The sequence below is a fragment of the Setaria viridis genome, chromosome 2 (assembly GCF_005286985.2).
Source record: "Setaria viridis chromosome 2, Setaria_viridis_v4.0, whole genome shotgun sequence".
NCBI classification, from domain to species: domain Eukaryota; kingdom Viridiplantae; phylum Streptophyta; class Magnoliopsida; order Poales; family Poaceae; genus Setaria; species Setaria viridis.
Window position 1 is genome coordinate 1720429 of NC_048264.2, and position 15732 is coordinate 1736160.

At 42.3% G+C, this 15732-nt stretch overlaps 1 protein-coding gene and 1 pseudogene across 1 annotated transcript; one reads left to right on the forward strand and one right to left on the reverse strand.

Annotated features, from left to right (window-relative positions):
• Window positions 1–26: 26 nt before the first annotated feature.
• LOC117842844 (callose synthase 10-like) lies at window positions 27–3551 on the reverse strand (annotated as a pseudogene).
• A 3732-nt stretch (window positions 3552–7283) lies between these two features.
• LOC117842848 (uncharacterized) lies at window positions 7284–9003 on the forward strand. Its single transcript, XM_034723372.2, has 2 exons — window positions 7284–8337; window positions 8972–9003. The coding sequence occupies exons 1-2, from the start codon at window positions 7284–7286 to the stop codon at window positions 9001–9003; spliced, it is 1086 nt and encodes a 361-aa protein (XP_034579263.2).
• The last annotated feature ends 6729 nt before the right edge of the window (window positions 9004–15732 follow it).

Below are 15732 nucleotides of genomic sequence, written 5' to 3' on the forward strand. Positions count from 1 at the left end.
TAACAGTCGTCCTGATACATGAAACAGTTAAACATGGATGCAACATACTGCTGCTAGACCATCGGAACAAAAGAAAAAAACTTTCTTCACACAATTACATTATTAGTGTTGAAACAACTGAGGACATACACTACCGGAAACACTACCGGAAACAGTAGATTTCCGGAAATTATGTGCAGAGAGGCTGTCGTCCAAAATAACCCTCGCTAAATTGTTCATCACCCTCACTAGCTAATTCCAAAGAATGCACAGCAGAAACGTACGTCCAGTTGACGATACAAAGACGATCGAGGCCGGCCTTTTCTCATGCCTTCTGATTTGCTTTGTTTCCTGCCAGGATGCGGGAGATCTCCAGGCCACGGCTGAAGGCTTGGTTGAACAGGATGCGTGACTGGAACGTCGACGCAAAGGGGAACCATGAGAGGAGAACGATGGGCACAAAGATGATGGCGCCCATTACCGCGTCGTACATCCGCGCCATCTCCCGGACTGAATCCCATAGCCCAAGGGTTTTCGTTACCCTCTTCCATGTGATGGCCAGCTGCCATGACAAGTAAAAAGTTATCCACGGATCATCATTATATTAATTGACAAATTTGGTAGATGATGTAACTGGAAGACATTCTTCAGAATCAATTATATGTTTACAAATTAAAAAAAAGGAAGCTGGAAAAGGCAGCACATGAACTGAAACGAAGACAAGTTTGAAAAAGCTATAGTGAATATAATCTAACAGTGTGATCAATAAGTAGTAGCAGACTGATGTAATACAAGCATTTAGGAAATCAAAACGAACAGAGGGCGTTGTTGTACTCACACATAAAACAAACCAACCAGTTGCTATAAAAGCAAGTGCACATGCAAATAAATCCACAATAGTGAACCGTGTGAATACAATAAGTAAGGTAATTCCTGCAATAATCCCAATAGCAAGGAGGTTAGAGTTCGTCCCCATAATTTAAAAACGTGCAACATGTGAAAAGTCCAAACAATTAACAGAAATAACCTGGAAAAGGAGAACCATAACAAGGAGAACAAGCCATGAGAAACCGTAGACCTGGACAGTAATAAAAGGCATTAGATATAGAAATATGTTTGAAAGAAAGAAATTTGGTGGCAGGAATTTTAGTAAAGCATGCCATGCCAAGTCTAGGGGCTTGGGAGAGGGGTAATTTGGAGGCCTCCCCGAAATAGGGGCTATATATAGTATGGGGACTAAACCTCGATCTTTTGCCTTGGCTCCTGAATATTTTGTAGGGGCCTGTTTAGGGGTCCGGTGGAGTTGCTCCAGACTTTTGAAATGTATTGGTTGAATTCTTTATGACCTTGAAAGATGAAGCTACAGGATTCCTACACAGTTCTCACTTTGTAGATTCTTACTTTCCTTTGGATGAGGATAGGCTATACTAACTCCTACTCGCATGCAGAGGAGCTACCATCAGTCAGCTTGATCAACATCAAAGTAGTGAGAGGTGAAATAAGACATATATGATATATGCAAATCTTGATAAAGATTTAATATCAATGTATAATTAGTTAATAACAAGTGGCTGAGCAATTGAAGAACTTGCACTGAAGAATGGCAAATCGAGAGAGCTCGACTTACCGCAAGGGATGTATTATGGGCTGTAATCTTAAGCTTGTACACAATGCCATACTGAAAAATGAGAAATCTAAGGGTAAGGATTGTCTCCAGGATACGTCCTCGGAATGTCCGGATATGATCCTGTATAAACATATTCAGATAATTTTTTTTTCAAACGGTGTTAGGTTTTCATTGAATAGAACGAATTACCAAGTGTTAAAACAAGTATAATTCAAACACAGTGCATGGTTACTGACCTGCTCCTCATCCCACCAAGATTCCCAACTATTGTAACCCTTTACCCCAGCTCCACCTTTATAAAGTAACCAGGTTTTCCAGTCATCAAAGTCCTCCACAGTCCTGTTATTTCCAACAACATAGTCAGTAAATAGGGGGAAGAAATGCAACAGTAAATACATACGCATCAACAAAATGCATTAGTACCAAAACAAAAAGAAATTAAGTTAAAAAGCATCCATGTATCTTATGCATGAAAAAACGAACATATTTTTCAAACCAATTTTAATAATAGTGCATACTATCTCCCTATACTTCCAGAGCAAATAATTCATCAAGTATTGTGTTGTGTTTCTCCATAATGTGAAAAACTCACTAAACTGTCAATTCTCCCAATCAATGGTCACCATAATTCAATGCCAACAGCCAACTATATTCAAGGAAGAACTTTAAGATGGGATTGAAATAAACATACTTTTGCCACTCAAAACCAGAGGGGTTGAATATGTAGGGTGCGAAAAGCCAAGAAATAGCAAGGAACCAGCTACTGATAAGAATAAATGAAGATGAGCCACCCTTCGTGTAGCCATACGCAATGTAAACGATGAGGAGGAGAGCAACCTCAAGCCTGCAATAATAATGCCTTTCAGATGGACCATCAGCTAACAAAAGAAGTACACTTAACTAGAATTAAGGATTCCACTTGCTGTGTCAGATCCTTATAATGCCTAGGAAAACATATATCAGGTGTTTCCAGGTGTGATTCATAACCTTAAGCTGTCAACACATAGGTTACAGTCTTCATGTTTTGGACACCATACTTTGAAACATAGATTCTGCCTCTTTAATGCACTAGGCATGTCGCACAGTAATATAAGATACTTCAAGCAATACGATTGACATAAAAAGATAGCTGTCCTTATACATTTATGGAAAATATAATTGCATGACTACAGGTCAACTTCCTGTAAGAATTTATAATTACTTTGGAAAGTAAACTTACGCTTTAACAAAGTGGCTTCGAGAAAAGAGCCTATAATTTTCAGCGAACTTTATGTGGCGAACAACAAATCCTCTTCCAGTAGCATGATACTGCATGATGGAAACTGTTAGAAAAAAATCTAGGAAGTGATAATGGTAATAACAAATAATACAATTGTACCTTTGCACCACCATGGAGGATTGTTCTACTGAAGTAATGTGTTTTTGTTCCAGGAGAAAATGTGAAAAAGACTGAGCAAAACTGGAGCTGCATTGTAGTAAAACTGAAAACAGCCTGCACAAGGTTGAACAATATGATGAGATTAAAATATCCCAGTAAAGAGCAGGTGTATTTTTCCAAAAAAAAAACAGAGAGCCCACCTTCATCAGCCCCAGCTCCAATATAAATTCCATTATCATTGGTATTGCTGTAAAAATACCAATCTGGACCAAAAACTGAGCATTTAAAGCAGCATCAAGTGCAGCGTTCCCCAAAAACCTAGCTTGCTGAGATATTGAATAGTCAAGTCCAGAGAGTGCCTGTTAGAATAGCATGTCTCGTTCAAATACTGCAAAAGAAAAGGAAACAACATTCGGAGAAAACAACATGAACCAGGAGCATAACACATTGAAAATTCAAAGTTCTCACCAGATAAACCCTTCCGTACAAGAAGATATACAGAGTTAGAACAGTCATCTGCGTGCATAAATGAACAAACGAGTCAACAGACTGGTAGTAATTAACAATATGAAAGTTGCAAAATTAGTTCACTATAAGCAAATTCCAATTGCAGAGTTGTTCCAGGTGGGCACCAAGAACCAAATTTCCAAGCTAGGATCAGGGAATGAGAAACAGATGAGATTTCCAATCCAAAATTTCAATAGAATGTTGAAAATTAATACTATTCAAAAGGTTCAGGCTCAACAAGCTCTGGGTTTGATCTCAACAGCCAAGCTAGATTCCTAACGCGAATCAAGAACAAACTCAACTCAACATTTTACCAAACAGCCTTTTGGGACTCTCATAGAGGCTGAGTTATGGACACCAAGCTTCTAACTAGAGAAGCTTCTAACATTTTACCATAAGCCTCCTGCATCCACTCATAGAGGCTGCATGAACGCTCAAGATTTATGTGGCCCAAGATTTATGCCAAGTTTACTTCTGTGTTGATTTATGTGCATGAACGCTCACTTCATGCTTGGCAAGCTTAAGTGGAACCAACATACTGAATCCTCTCATCTTTTGGAACATTCAATCTTTCAGTCACTTCTTATTTTGTTTCTAAGTTTGACCAAGTAGTACTTTGAGCTTTTTATGACATAGTAGCAAAGATTTTCGAGAAGTTAATCATACCATGAGTGAGACGATGGTGAAATTAATAGAAATATCAACAGGTGATCCGACCCCTGTACTTGACTGTGTAGGTATAGTATGAGATTGTCCCATTTCAAGATAGTGTAAGCTATGTCTGCCTAGAGTTTCTTGGAGCCTACTTGTTAAGTAAATATTTAATCATGGCGTGAGTAGCCTTTAGCTATGCCTCAATAACGTGTCATCAGAGTTTTGACAATTTTTTCATACTGCTTATCTCATATTGAATTTAGTTTAATTTGTACTGTTGACATCTTCAATTCTTGCCCCCCCTTTTTTTTGAATTGTTTGGGAATGTTAGTCGTTCTACATGTCAGACCTATGCTCCGGTCGATCGGCACGCGACATGGCACCTCCGGCTGATGGACGACATGTTTGCTCTTCAAGCTTGCATAATCGAGCGAAGGCGATAGCATCATAGAAGTCACGTGTACAAATTGGTGGAAAATTCGAGGGATGTTATGTTGGCTGGTAAATATTATATGCCAGCACTCAGCACCTTGTATGCGCGGGCTCAGAAAATTTTGCCCTGGTAAGATGAGATGAAGTTGCTTACCGCCATTGTCAAGAGCTACATCTTTTAATTTTTGAATTGTTGATGAGGCGAGCGAGGCTAGTCCTGTCTAACATGTACACACAGTGAGATGTATCTTCTTGGTGAATCTATTTACCTTCCTGTTTTTTCATCAACATTATGGTGTGGTGACCAAGGTTATGAATTATTTTGTTTCTTAACGCGTGGTGAATTGGAGTAAATTGTAAACCTATTCGGAGTTCATATTTTGTTTTACTTCTATCCACAGTTCCAACTTGCATACATGCCAACATCTAATTGCTTTTCAAAGAACAATGTATTGTTTTCCATCTTCCAATTAGATTTTTTTTTGAGAAAATCTTCCTTTAAGTTTACAACCATGTCATGCGTTGGAAGGTAGTTTTTTTTTAAACAAGGTTTCTCTCAGGAATTAATGCAAGCGGCGTGGGTTCTACGGGCCCGCTTTGCTGCCCGGCCCACAAAATTATTGTTTTTTTTTCCTAGCTGCAAAATTCTTTGGCCCATGTTGTCCACCCTGCCGAGAGCCCACCAGAGAAGAGCAAAAAAACGGAAGAACCTTCAGTTCCGTTCCCTTGTTGGTGTCGCCTCGCAAGTCGCGAGTAGTCTTGAAACCTAGAGCTACCGCCGCCGCCCTCCTCCGTCCCGTCATCTCCCTCCTCCTCGCTGCTTCATCTACCTGCTTCTTCGCTGCCAGCTTGAGGCCGATTCCATCGCCGTGAGATATTCGTGAACCCTCTTCATCTTGTGTGGCGCATTATTATGTATATTTTTCGCTTATCCTGATTTGTCATGGAATATGGGAAATTTTGGGTAGGATAGATGAGGATTTGGGGACCGAAGGTTGAAGATAATTTCCCATGGTCTGGTACTCTGGTCACATTAGTTTTTGAACATCTATCAGGTGTTTTGTTTCTCAGTTTCTAATTTGAATTCTTAGTTGTACATCTTCTTATTACAGTGGACACATATTGCTAAGTTCTTCAATGGTTCATGTTTTTGCACATGTAGATTGTAGCATCAACCAGAGGTGTGTTTATTTATGGCAACCCCACCATTAGAGAGGGCTGGTCAAGAAGCACGACAGCAAAAGAGTATGCAAACAAAACTTGGAGATCCTTCAGCTTCAACGAGCGCAGCCATAGCAAACTCATCGTCATTGAATCGCAAGTCATATGGTGTGAATAAGCTAAAGCACCCAGCAAGGAAGCGGAGGAAGAAGTCCTCCTGTTCGATCGTGCCAATTATGAGGTCCCCACAACTGAAGAGGATGCTACTGTCGCCGAGGATGGGCCAATCTAGAGCAAAACGCTTGAGGCCCCCTTCCGTGAGAAGGGATGGGTCGCCATCAGCTACACCGGGCATATCACCATGTACAAGGTCTTCATCTCAACCACCAGCTTCACTTGGTGATATAAGAATAATTACTTCTCAAGATCCTAGCCAAGGTTAGATTTAACTTGTCAGTGTTTTCAACAAGGAATAGGTCAAATTCCCTGCTGGATTCCCTATCGTGATTGACTGATTATGTGGTATTGCTTTCAACTGATGATGCTATTCTTGTTAAGTTTATTTTGTCAACTAGGCCACTGTTATCATAGTTGTATCCTTGATGCTTATTATCTTATACAATTTTAGGACTTATCTTTCTGAATATGTTAGCAGTACACTGTCCTGATCAATACTGGCATACTTATTATGGTATATATGCATCGAGAACAACTAAAATGAACAAACTTGGATTTTCTGTCTGAAAAGAGTTTGAGACAAATTATGATGGAAATTTACTTGTATAAGATAAATGCATTCACTGTTCCTTTATAAAAAAAATGCATTCACTGTTGTTTATATTTATTGCTTATTGCCAATCGATAGAATCGTAGAGGCACTGCCATAGGTAGTAGGAAGCAATGTAGCATGCAAAGATTGTATTAGAATGAACCAAATGGTTGAGAATATGAGAACATGTTCTCTGTCCAGTTATGCTAGTTTCTTTGAAAAAATGGAATCTTAAACAAGAAGTGTCATGTAAAAATAATGGTTAGCTTCATTGTATTGAAAAGGTTACCTTTCAGCTTAATTAGTTGAGCATGCACCAATTTGAAGATTAAATGCTGCTTTAAACATATGGTTTACAATAGTTTCTAGAACTACAATCACTGAGGACATTGTAATAAGCTCACATGAGTGAAGGTTAGCCCTTTAGGAAATGATCAAGACCTCATATTCTAACGGCTTGTCGTCTAACAGCTCACATCTGGACTTCGATGAAGAATGTGATTACTTGTGTGCTATGTCACTTCATTATCAATGATTAGAAACTGCAGAAAAAGAACCATAAGTTTTGGTCTTGAGACTTCACCCTTATAACTTCCATAATAACTTTGGCTTTCCATCTTACTAATTATTTGGCCCCACCCCACTACGCAGGCCCTACCAGTGGTCAGACTCCCACCATCTGTTCAAGGATCATGCTGAGTTCACCTTCCCACGCTGACATCGATCGCATCCTATACATGGAGCCACCACTCCACCCTCACTCGTCGTACCCACTGATGGAGGCATTGATGGAGGAGCTCATTGAAGAGATTCTCCTCCGCATCCCACCGGATGAGCCTGCATACCTCATGCGAGCTACCCTTGTATGCAAGGCCTGGCGCATCATCCTCTCCAATCGTGGCTTCCTCCGTCGCTATCGTGAGTTCCACAAAACACCGCCCCTGCTTGGCTACATATTCTACTACAACACCAGCATTGTTCCCCAATTTGTATCTCTTGCCTCCACGTTCTCCCCACCAGAGGCTTATGATGACCGGACATGCCTCGATTATCGCCATGGTCGTGCTATCTATATTTACGCCCGAAGGAGTTACATCATATGGGACCCCATTACTGGTGACAAGCACCTAATAATGGTGCCTGCCACATACCATCACTCCTACTACACTATAATGGAGCGCAGCTACTTCTGTACTGCAACGGTGCTCTGTGCCGTGGATGGCTGTGATCACCTCAACTGCCATGGTGGTCCATTCCACGTCATCTTTGTGGAGACATACATTGTCAATGGCGTGCTTGTCGCATGGACGAGCATGTACTCTTCGGCGACTTGTACATGGAGCACCTCGACCTCCATTAATGTTGATAACCACATCGATGGGACACGTTGTCTTCTCATTGGTGCCTCACTCTATGTCCCCCTTGAGCATGGCATAAGCATACTCAAGTATGACCTGAGCAGCCATGGTCTGTCCTTGGTCAACACGCCGAGAATGTCTAGGGCCATTATGATGAAGGCAGATGATGGAGGACTCGGGTTCGCTGTCGTGTTAGAGAATTGCATCTATCTGATGTCATGGGAAGCTAGTGCTAATGGCATTGGTGGATGGGCACAACAAAAGGCTATTGAGCTGGAGACATTGCTCCCCAAATCTCTTGACCCATCATACCCTCATGAAGTGATCGGTTATGTTGAGGGCACACACACTATTTTCATCAGCACAGATGCAGGACTCTTTACACTAGAACTCAAGTCAGGGCTGGTGAGGAAGGTAGGCAAAAGAGATGCCTACTACAGCATCATACCTTACACAAACTTCTACACTCCAGGTATTAGCTTTGTGCCATATTCTTCACCATTATGTATGCATTAGACATGTTTTTGTTATTGATCTAGGTTAATTAGACATGCATATGATATTTTAGTTAGTATCATAGAAGTACGAAAGATGGTGTTTGTGCTCAGGAGTCACATCAATTGGGTTTGTGAAATTAGATGATTGCATTCAAATCTTTAACCCTAGAAGCTTAGACATTACTACACAACTTCTGCTACATGTTTGATCATTGATTTATGAATATTCGGTGACACTATAAGAGTAAGCTGAACTTGACGTTGATTTATAAATTATAAGTTTTGTTTTATTTTTTTGGAGATATCTGTTCACAAGTAAATGAAAATGAAAGCTTGCAGTCTCCTATGCATGAAGATAACTTTTTGATCAGTATATAAGTTGTTATGAGCTTGAAATTTATTTTTGAGGGCTGAATAAATCTTGAAATTGGCTAGGTACTACCTTAAGGAACTTTGATCAATGATCTATTTTATATGGCCAATTTGATGTACTGATATTATGGTCACTTATAGCAACCTCAATCTTACAGTCATTTAAAGTTATCAAATTCAATGTGTAAAAGTGAGCTATGATCATGATTGTAAGTTTTCTGCATATCATCTTTTCAGATCTTGCCAAGGGCAGATTGTCACCGCCTTGAAGATGCAGTTATGTTCAGATCTGCTACTAACTGTTGGTTCTTGCAGAGATGATGATTCAATGTTTTGTTCTCGATCAAACAGTTTAAGAAAAGAGTAGGCCCTCATGGTATTATATGGTTAGATTTCATTTGGGCAGCAATAATTTGTCATCGTGACAGTGGACTATATATCTCTTGTTTCCAGGTGGGCGGGTTAAGTAAGAGCTGGTAATATCATGGTGATCAATTATGCATGTAGTTATTGGCATCCAACTTGTTACGTCATCAACTCATCGTTATCCTGCAGCTGCGTAGTTTAATTTTAGTACCATTTCACTTCCATGCCTGAACTTTATGTCCATTTTCCGTAGCGTCTAGACAAAACTAAAAAAGGAGCCGACCAAATTGGCAGCAGCTTCTCACACACTTGCAATTTGCTAAATAAAATTCTTAATCCTTCAAGTTGGTTATAAGTTGAATGCGTTGTCGTAGATATCCTGTTAGTGGCAAGAGATTTTTTTTATTTTAACATTTTTAATTTAAAATTTAATAATATCTCGAGCAAAACTCAACTTTTTGTAAGTAGTGCTAATCAATTTGACATCACTACTCATGGTTACACCAATCTATTTGGAACTAACATCCCTATTTGGCGAGACTCAAGAGGTGAGTTACGCCAAACATATTGGCATGACTTGAAAATTGTCACGCCAAGTACCATGAAGCGACTTGCCTCTTGATGAGTCAGTCCATTAACTTTTTCTTTATACATTTGACTATTCATCTTTTCCACAAATAATTTTACAAATAGATAATTTTCCAAGGCCTGGCGGGAGCACCTCACCAACGCCGCCTTCCTCTGCTGGTACAGTGAGTACCACCACCTGCCCCCTGCTCGGCTGCTTCTACAACCACAGGTTTGGACCTACTGCGGCTGACTACGTGCCGGTGATCCGCACTCCGCTCGTCCCGCGCCTGCCCAACAATGGGCGTGGTCTCGTCATGCTGGATTGCCGCCATGGGCGCGTCCTCTTCCGAGGGTGCGCCGCCGCTGCGGAAGGCCATCCCTCGTTATGTGGGACCCTCTCACCGCCCACCACAAGGACGTGCGCTAGCCCATGGTGTTCCCGAACGCCAACAACAATTGGAGCATGGGCATCCTCTGCGACGCCGTCCAGCCCTGCCAGCACGTCGACTGCCATGTCGGTCCGTACCGAGTCATCTTCATCGGCATGCCCGCCCCCCCCCCCCCCCCCGCCCCCCCCCCCCCCCCCCCCCTGCGCCCCTCTGCCGCTGCCACCTGCATGGAGAACATGGCAACCACGGTGGTGAATGACAATGACAACATGTTCTTTGGGACCGACGGGAGCGCTATCATTCGGTATCAGTTCGTCGGCGAGGCGCACCGCCTGTCCTACATCGAGGTGCCACTGGCCATCCTAGGTGTCCAAGGCACCGTGCTTGTACCTAGAGACCGACAGGATCAATATGTTGCCCAAGCCTAAGGGTACCTTTATTCTGATTCCGTTTATGGGATTCTACACCCCGAGAGGAGTCTGAATTAGTTTTGCGATTCAGTTGCTCTGTTCATTGTCTCGATGTCTGAATCAGTTTTGCTCGGGAGGAGTGAATTAGTTTTGCTATCAGTTTCTCTATTCATTGAGTGTCTGATTTGTCCGCACGGTAAACATTGAGAAATTACTGAATTGTTGCTTGGTGGGAAATTTGCTTCTCTGTGTTCTGTTGCTGGAGTAAACATGAGAGTGCTCTCCCATTTGTGAATTGGGACTCCACACTTATTACTTCATCAAAGTTCACTAGTTGAACTGACTGGAACACCATTTATTATTGGCATATAATCCAATATCAGCTTACAGTATCAGCATACAATCCAATATTAGACCTGTTTATCTTATCTCAGCATACAACTGTACATATCCATATCAACTTACAGTCAACAACACTGATATGTTTAATTTTTTATCAGCATACAACAGTACTTTTCCATTTTAGGGGAATACAGGATGCCTTCCTTTTCTATTCCCCATGCCTATTTTCCATTTCAGCTTGGCACTAGATTTTGTGGATTTGCCATTGGGCTTGTTCTTTGTTGCTGCCTTTTTGTCCTCAACACTGCTGCGACTCAAGCCCCTTTGTGGACAGGCGCTGCTTCCGCTTTGAGTTTGGCCCTTCCGCTGGGTCTTCAGCAGCAGAGTCGTTCACTGCCAGAGGAATAAAACCAAGAACATCATTGTAAATGGAACAATGAACAATTAGCATTACACTGGAGGTAGTACTTGAAACAGCATGAGATTCTCAGGTTTTCAAGATTCTATCCCTGACTAGTAATGCAACTTGTTCTACTTTGAATATGCTGTAACCTCTAGCTTTGTTGGTGCATCATCATCACTTCACAACATGTATATGTAGTTCCGTAATTTTCTATGACCTAAACTAAGGACCGAATTCCATCAATTTTTCATCATGGTAGACACACTACTTAGTTTTTTTGGTATGATAGTCTGCAAGTCTTTCTTATATGAATACATAACAAACCACACCGCTAGCAGAGACTAATTGGAAAACAAATCAGAAGCAGAAGGACTATATTGCACAGAATCAAAGCAACTGACTGACACAAGAAATTGCAGAAACGAATACCTTCCATTGGGCTTGACGACAGAGGAATAGCTTGACGATCCTGTACAGCATCCAGTGAGGATGGGGAACCAGAATGGTCCTCCAACTTTGATGAGCTTCCAAGGCCTCTCTGGCTGCTCATCAGGAACATCTGGGGAAGGAATTGCTAGTAAGAAGATGATCTCGTAAACAGAATGCTCCACATCACTCAACATTACGAAGAAGAAGATGGGATCGAGGAAGGGGTGCTGGAATGGGAGCTCGACACTGACGATGCACCCGACATCGACGTTCAGGATGTGGATCAAAGAAACTACGGTGTCAATGTCCCTATAATTGGATTCGATCCTTACCACGAGGTCATCTCCTTGCATCTCAATCATTATCATCTATAGCGTACCATTGAAGTAGCTCCAAGGTTCAATACATGGGCAGAAAGTTATGGTCATCATGCTCGCACGATGAGAGTGCACTATCGTACTTCGTGTACTCGCCCTGTTGAACCGGAGACTTGTCCGAAGAGAATTGACTTGGAATTTCCCTTAAAAAAATAGGATTAAGTACATTATCTGGTGGTGGTCGACTTGCCTCAGGATTATTCTACCAGCAAGGCGCCGTCGACCCTAAGTGATGACAGACGATCTCAGCATTCATCTTTGTGCTGTGAGCAGACATAAGCTTCAGAATAAGACATCATCCTCGAAAACAGTAATAAATATCGTCTTCGATTTTAAATATTTTACTTCCTATACATGCACTGAAAGTTTGTAGGTGAAGCAAAGTTATTTTAAAAAATAAGGAGAAGAATATGAACCTATACATGTGTGAATCACGGCTCACGCTCCGGTAGACAATGCTACTGTTTCCGGTAGTGACTAAATAGCCTGGGATTTACTGCTGTCCTGACTATGGCAGTGTGATGCACTCAGTGTATGGTAATGTAAGACCTATTTAAGGCCTAAGCACTGTCTCGGCGATGTACCCATTTACTTATGCTAGTTGTGGAATTGTTGAATGTCTTACTCTCTGTGGTCTAAACACACCCTGTATGTCATGTTTTATGTCATAAATAGACTTGTCTTTGTTAAACCTTGCTCTACTTGTAAGCTGCATTTGTTATGGGTTTGAACCTCCCATTCCTATTTGCCGTCCACCGCCCTCCAACTGACCTCGCCGCACTGCTGTACCACGGCCCAACCCCTGGCCCTAACCAGGGGCGCCCCTTCTTCTCCGGCAGCGGTGGCATGACGACGACGGGTCACGAGATAGCTCGGTAGCGCGACCACATCGTCGATAGACTTCTCCCATTACATTCTTTATTGTTAGGTATGACCGCGCTGACATATGTTTTTTTTAAAAGCACGTGCCTGGGGCATGATGTACCTTTGCTAGTTGGAGTAAAAATGCGTGCTTTGGACTCTGCAGTCCTTGAACTGAACACGCTCCAAATTTGACGAAGTTTAGTTTGGATCCAAATTACTATTTCTTTTAAGCCCCACACCAAACAGCCTAATATGTCGCCGTCATGTATATAGCTGATCTTTGCCCTTCTCCAAAAAGGGACAAAATGAATACTGCGACATATGTTACTGACCAAATGCTCAAAGTGGAACATCCACACAACACATTGAGCTAGTTTGAAGTACATGATTAACGCAAGAAGAGAATAAGGTTACCTGACCGGTTATTGTTGTAGTTGTAACAGATATGTGTTTGTAAATTAGTTTGGCCAAAGATATCTCCTAGAGGTCCTGTATGTATATTGTAATTTCCTGTATGCTGTTTTTGCACAACACAATAACACGCAACCGTCGCACCCTTGAGGTTGGGGCGACGTTGCACGCAGCGCAAACGCCTCTGTTATCTTTCAGCCCCAAGTCCGGAACGGAACCGACTCATCATCATCCTATCCTGCTCCTCCCGATTTCTCGCTCCCAATGCAACAAACCCGATCGCGCGACATGGCGGCGCTGCCGGCGTTGATGGAGGAGCTCGTCGAAGAGATCCTCCTCCGCGTCCCGCCGGAGGAGCCGGCGCATCTCATCCGTGCCGCCATGGTCTGCAAGGCCTGGTGCCGAATCCTCTCTGATGTTGGATTCCGCCGCCGCTACAGCCGGTTCCACCGAATGCCTACCCTGATGGGCTACATCTGCAGCGTCTTCATGGACGCATGCCTCCAGTTCGTCCCAACCACTAGTTTCTCACCGCCGCTGCCGCCTACCAGCTGCTACTACAGGGCCCGTGACTGCCGCCTACCAGCTGCTACTACAGGGCCCGTGACTGCCGCCATGACCGTGTGCTGATCCAAGACGACTCACCAGGCTTCATCGTCTGGGACCTCATCACCGGCAACCGGCAGCACCTGAGCTCTCGCCCTTGCGCGCACCATCACCAGACCTACTTCTCTTCCAATGAGGCTGTGCTATGCGCCCGCCATCATCATGGCTGCGACCACCTCGACTGTCATGGCGGTCCGTTCCTCGTGGTCTCTGTGAAGTCAGTACACGATGCCGGCGCCGCGGAGCATGATGCCACGTACACGTGTGCGAGCGTGTACTCGTCAGAAACCTGCACTACTCATGATTATTATTACGATGTTGGGGGCTGCATGAAACGCAGTCTTCTTATCGGAGACGCGCTCTACTTCACAAGCAGGACTGTCCGTGATGTGATAAGGATCCTCAGGTATGACTTAGGCAGCCATGGGCTGTGCGTGATCGACACACCACTAGTGTCTCACAAGCAGGCTATTCCCATAGATGTTGATGGAGGGCTTGCATTGGGATCGTCCAATATGATGGCAATTGCATCTGTACATGGTCACGGCAAGTTGATTTGAATGGGGTTGGAGTATGGGTGCGACGCAATGTTGCTGATGAGCTCGAGACAGTGATCCCCACATGGCATCGCTTGCTATACCCAGTTGACACGATTCGCTTCGTAGAAGGAACAAATACTGTCTTATTATGCTTAGGTAATAATGACAGAGACAGAGACTTGGGAGTCTTCACACTCAACCTCAAGTCAAGGCAGGTGACGATGGTCGCCGAAAGATGGGATGATGATGTCTTACCTTATACGAGCTTCTACGCTCCAGGTACCACTCACTTGTGCCTTTCTTAACGTCGTCACCTTACACATGCATGTCTTCCTTCTTGTTATTTACATACTTCTATTCAAGCATATGCACCAGGTTAGCACCAATAGGTTTGGGCAATTAGAATCTTGCAGTTTCATATGCACCAAGTTACTCGCTTATATTTTTAAGTACCACTCGACTTCTATATGTTTTGAGTAGTCATGATCCATGAATAATTAATCAGATGAGCAATCAAAATGTACAAATGATGCATGACTTTTTAGGTAAGAGAATTGATATATGAAATCGAAAGCTTGCAATCTCATAAGAACCAAGATAACTAACTATGGTTTCTTTTAGTTGGTTCAAAGTTTTAATAATTCTTGATATTTGTTTTACTAAAAAAAATTCTTGAAATTTGCTAGATATCTATAGAAATTTAGCGATATACTACTCATCGAACCAAGCTTTCTCTTATAATCATCCATAAGTACATATCTCAAACATGTGCAAACATCAATTGAGCTATACCATGGTTGTAATTTTCTGCATCGCATCTTTGCAGATCTTGCTAATGGAAAACTGCCACCGCGATGAAGATGCAACAGTCCATCCCTCAGTGTGCTACTGTTGGCTTCTAGATGAGTAGAGTGTTTTCTCATAGCTCACCAGCCGGCGTTTTGCTTTGCACGTCCCATTTATATTTTTCTCCTCCGCCAATTCTACGGTCCATTTATCTTTCTTTTGTGTTGATCGATCTGTCTATGCGATTGGAAATGGTTAGGTAGAATGTCAAACTTGATGGAATCTAACCTAAATCTCAAACTTCAATTGTATTTTCCTCACAAATTGGGCATCTCATGCTTTCTGCTTCAATCCTGATCTTGTTAAGAATTAATGCAAAAGAAAAAAGATGATCCAATTAATATGTATTTTCTATCTTAAATCTTCCAACATTTACAATGTCCTATTTGGATATTTCGAATGTAATAGTTCATAGTATTGAATAAGCTATCACAAAAATTTTAATG

Excerpts from the sequence above, each read along its gene's own strand:
- LOC117842848 (XM_034723372.2), top strand. The coding sequence starts at position 7,284 with ATGGAGGCATTGATGGAGGAGCTCATTGAAGAGATTCTCCTCCGCATC. Across the intron at positions 8,338-8,971 it reads CACAAACTTCTACACTCCAG|ATCTTGCCAAGGGCAGATTG; the intron begins GTATTAGCTTTG and ends TCATCTTTTCAG.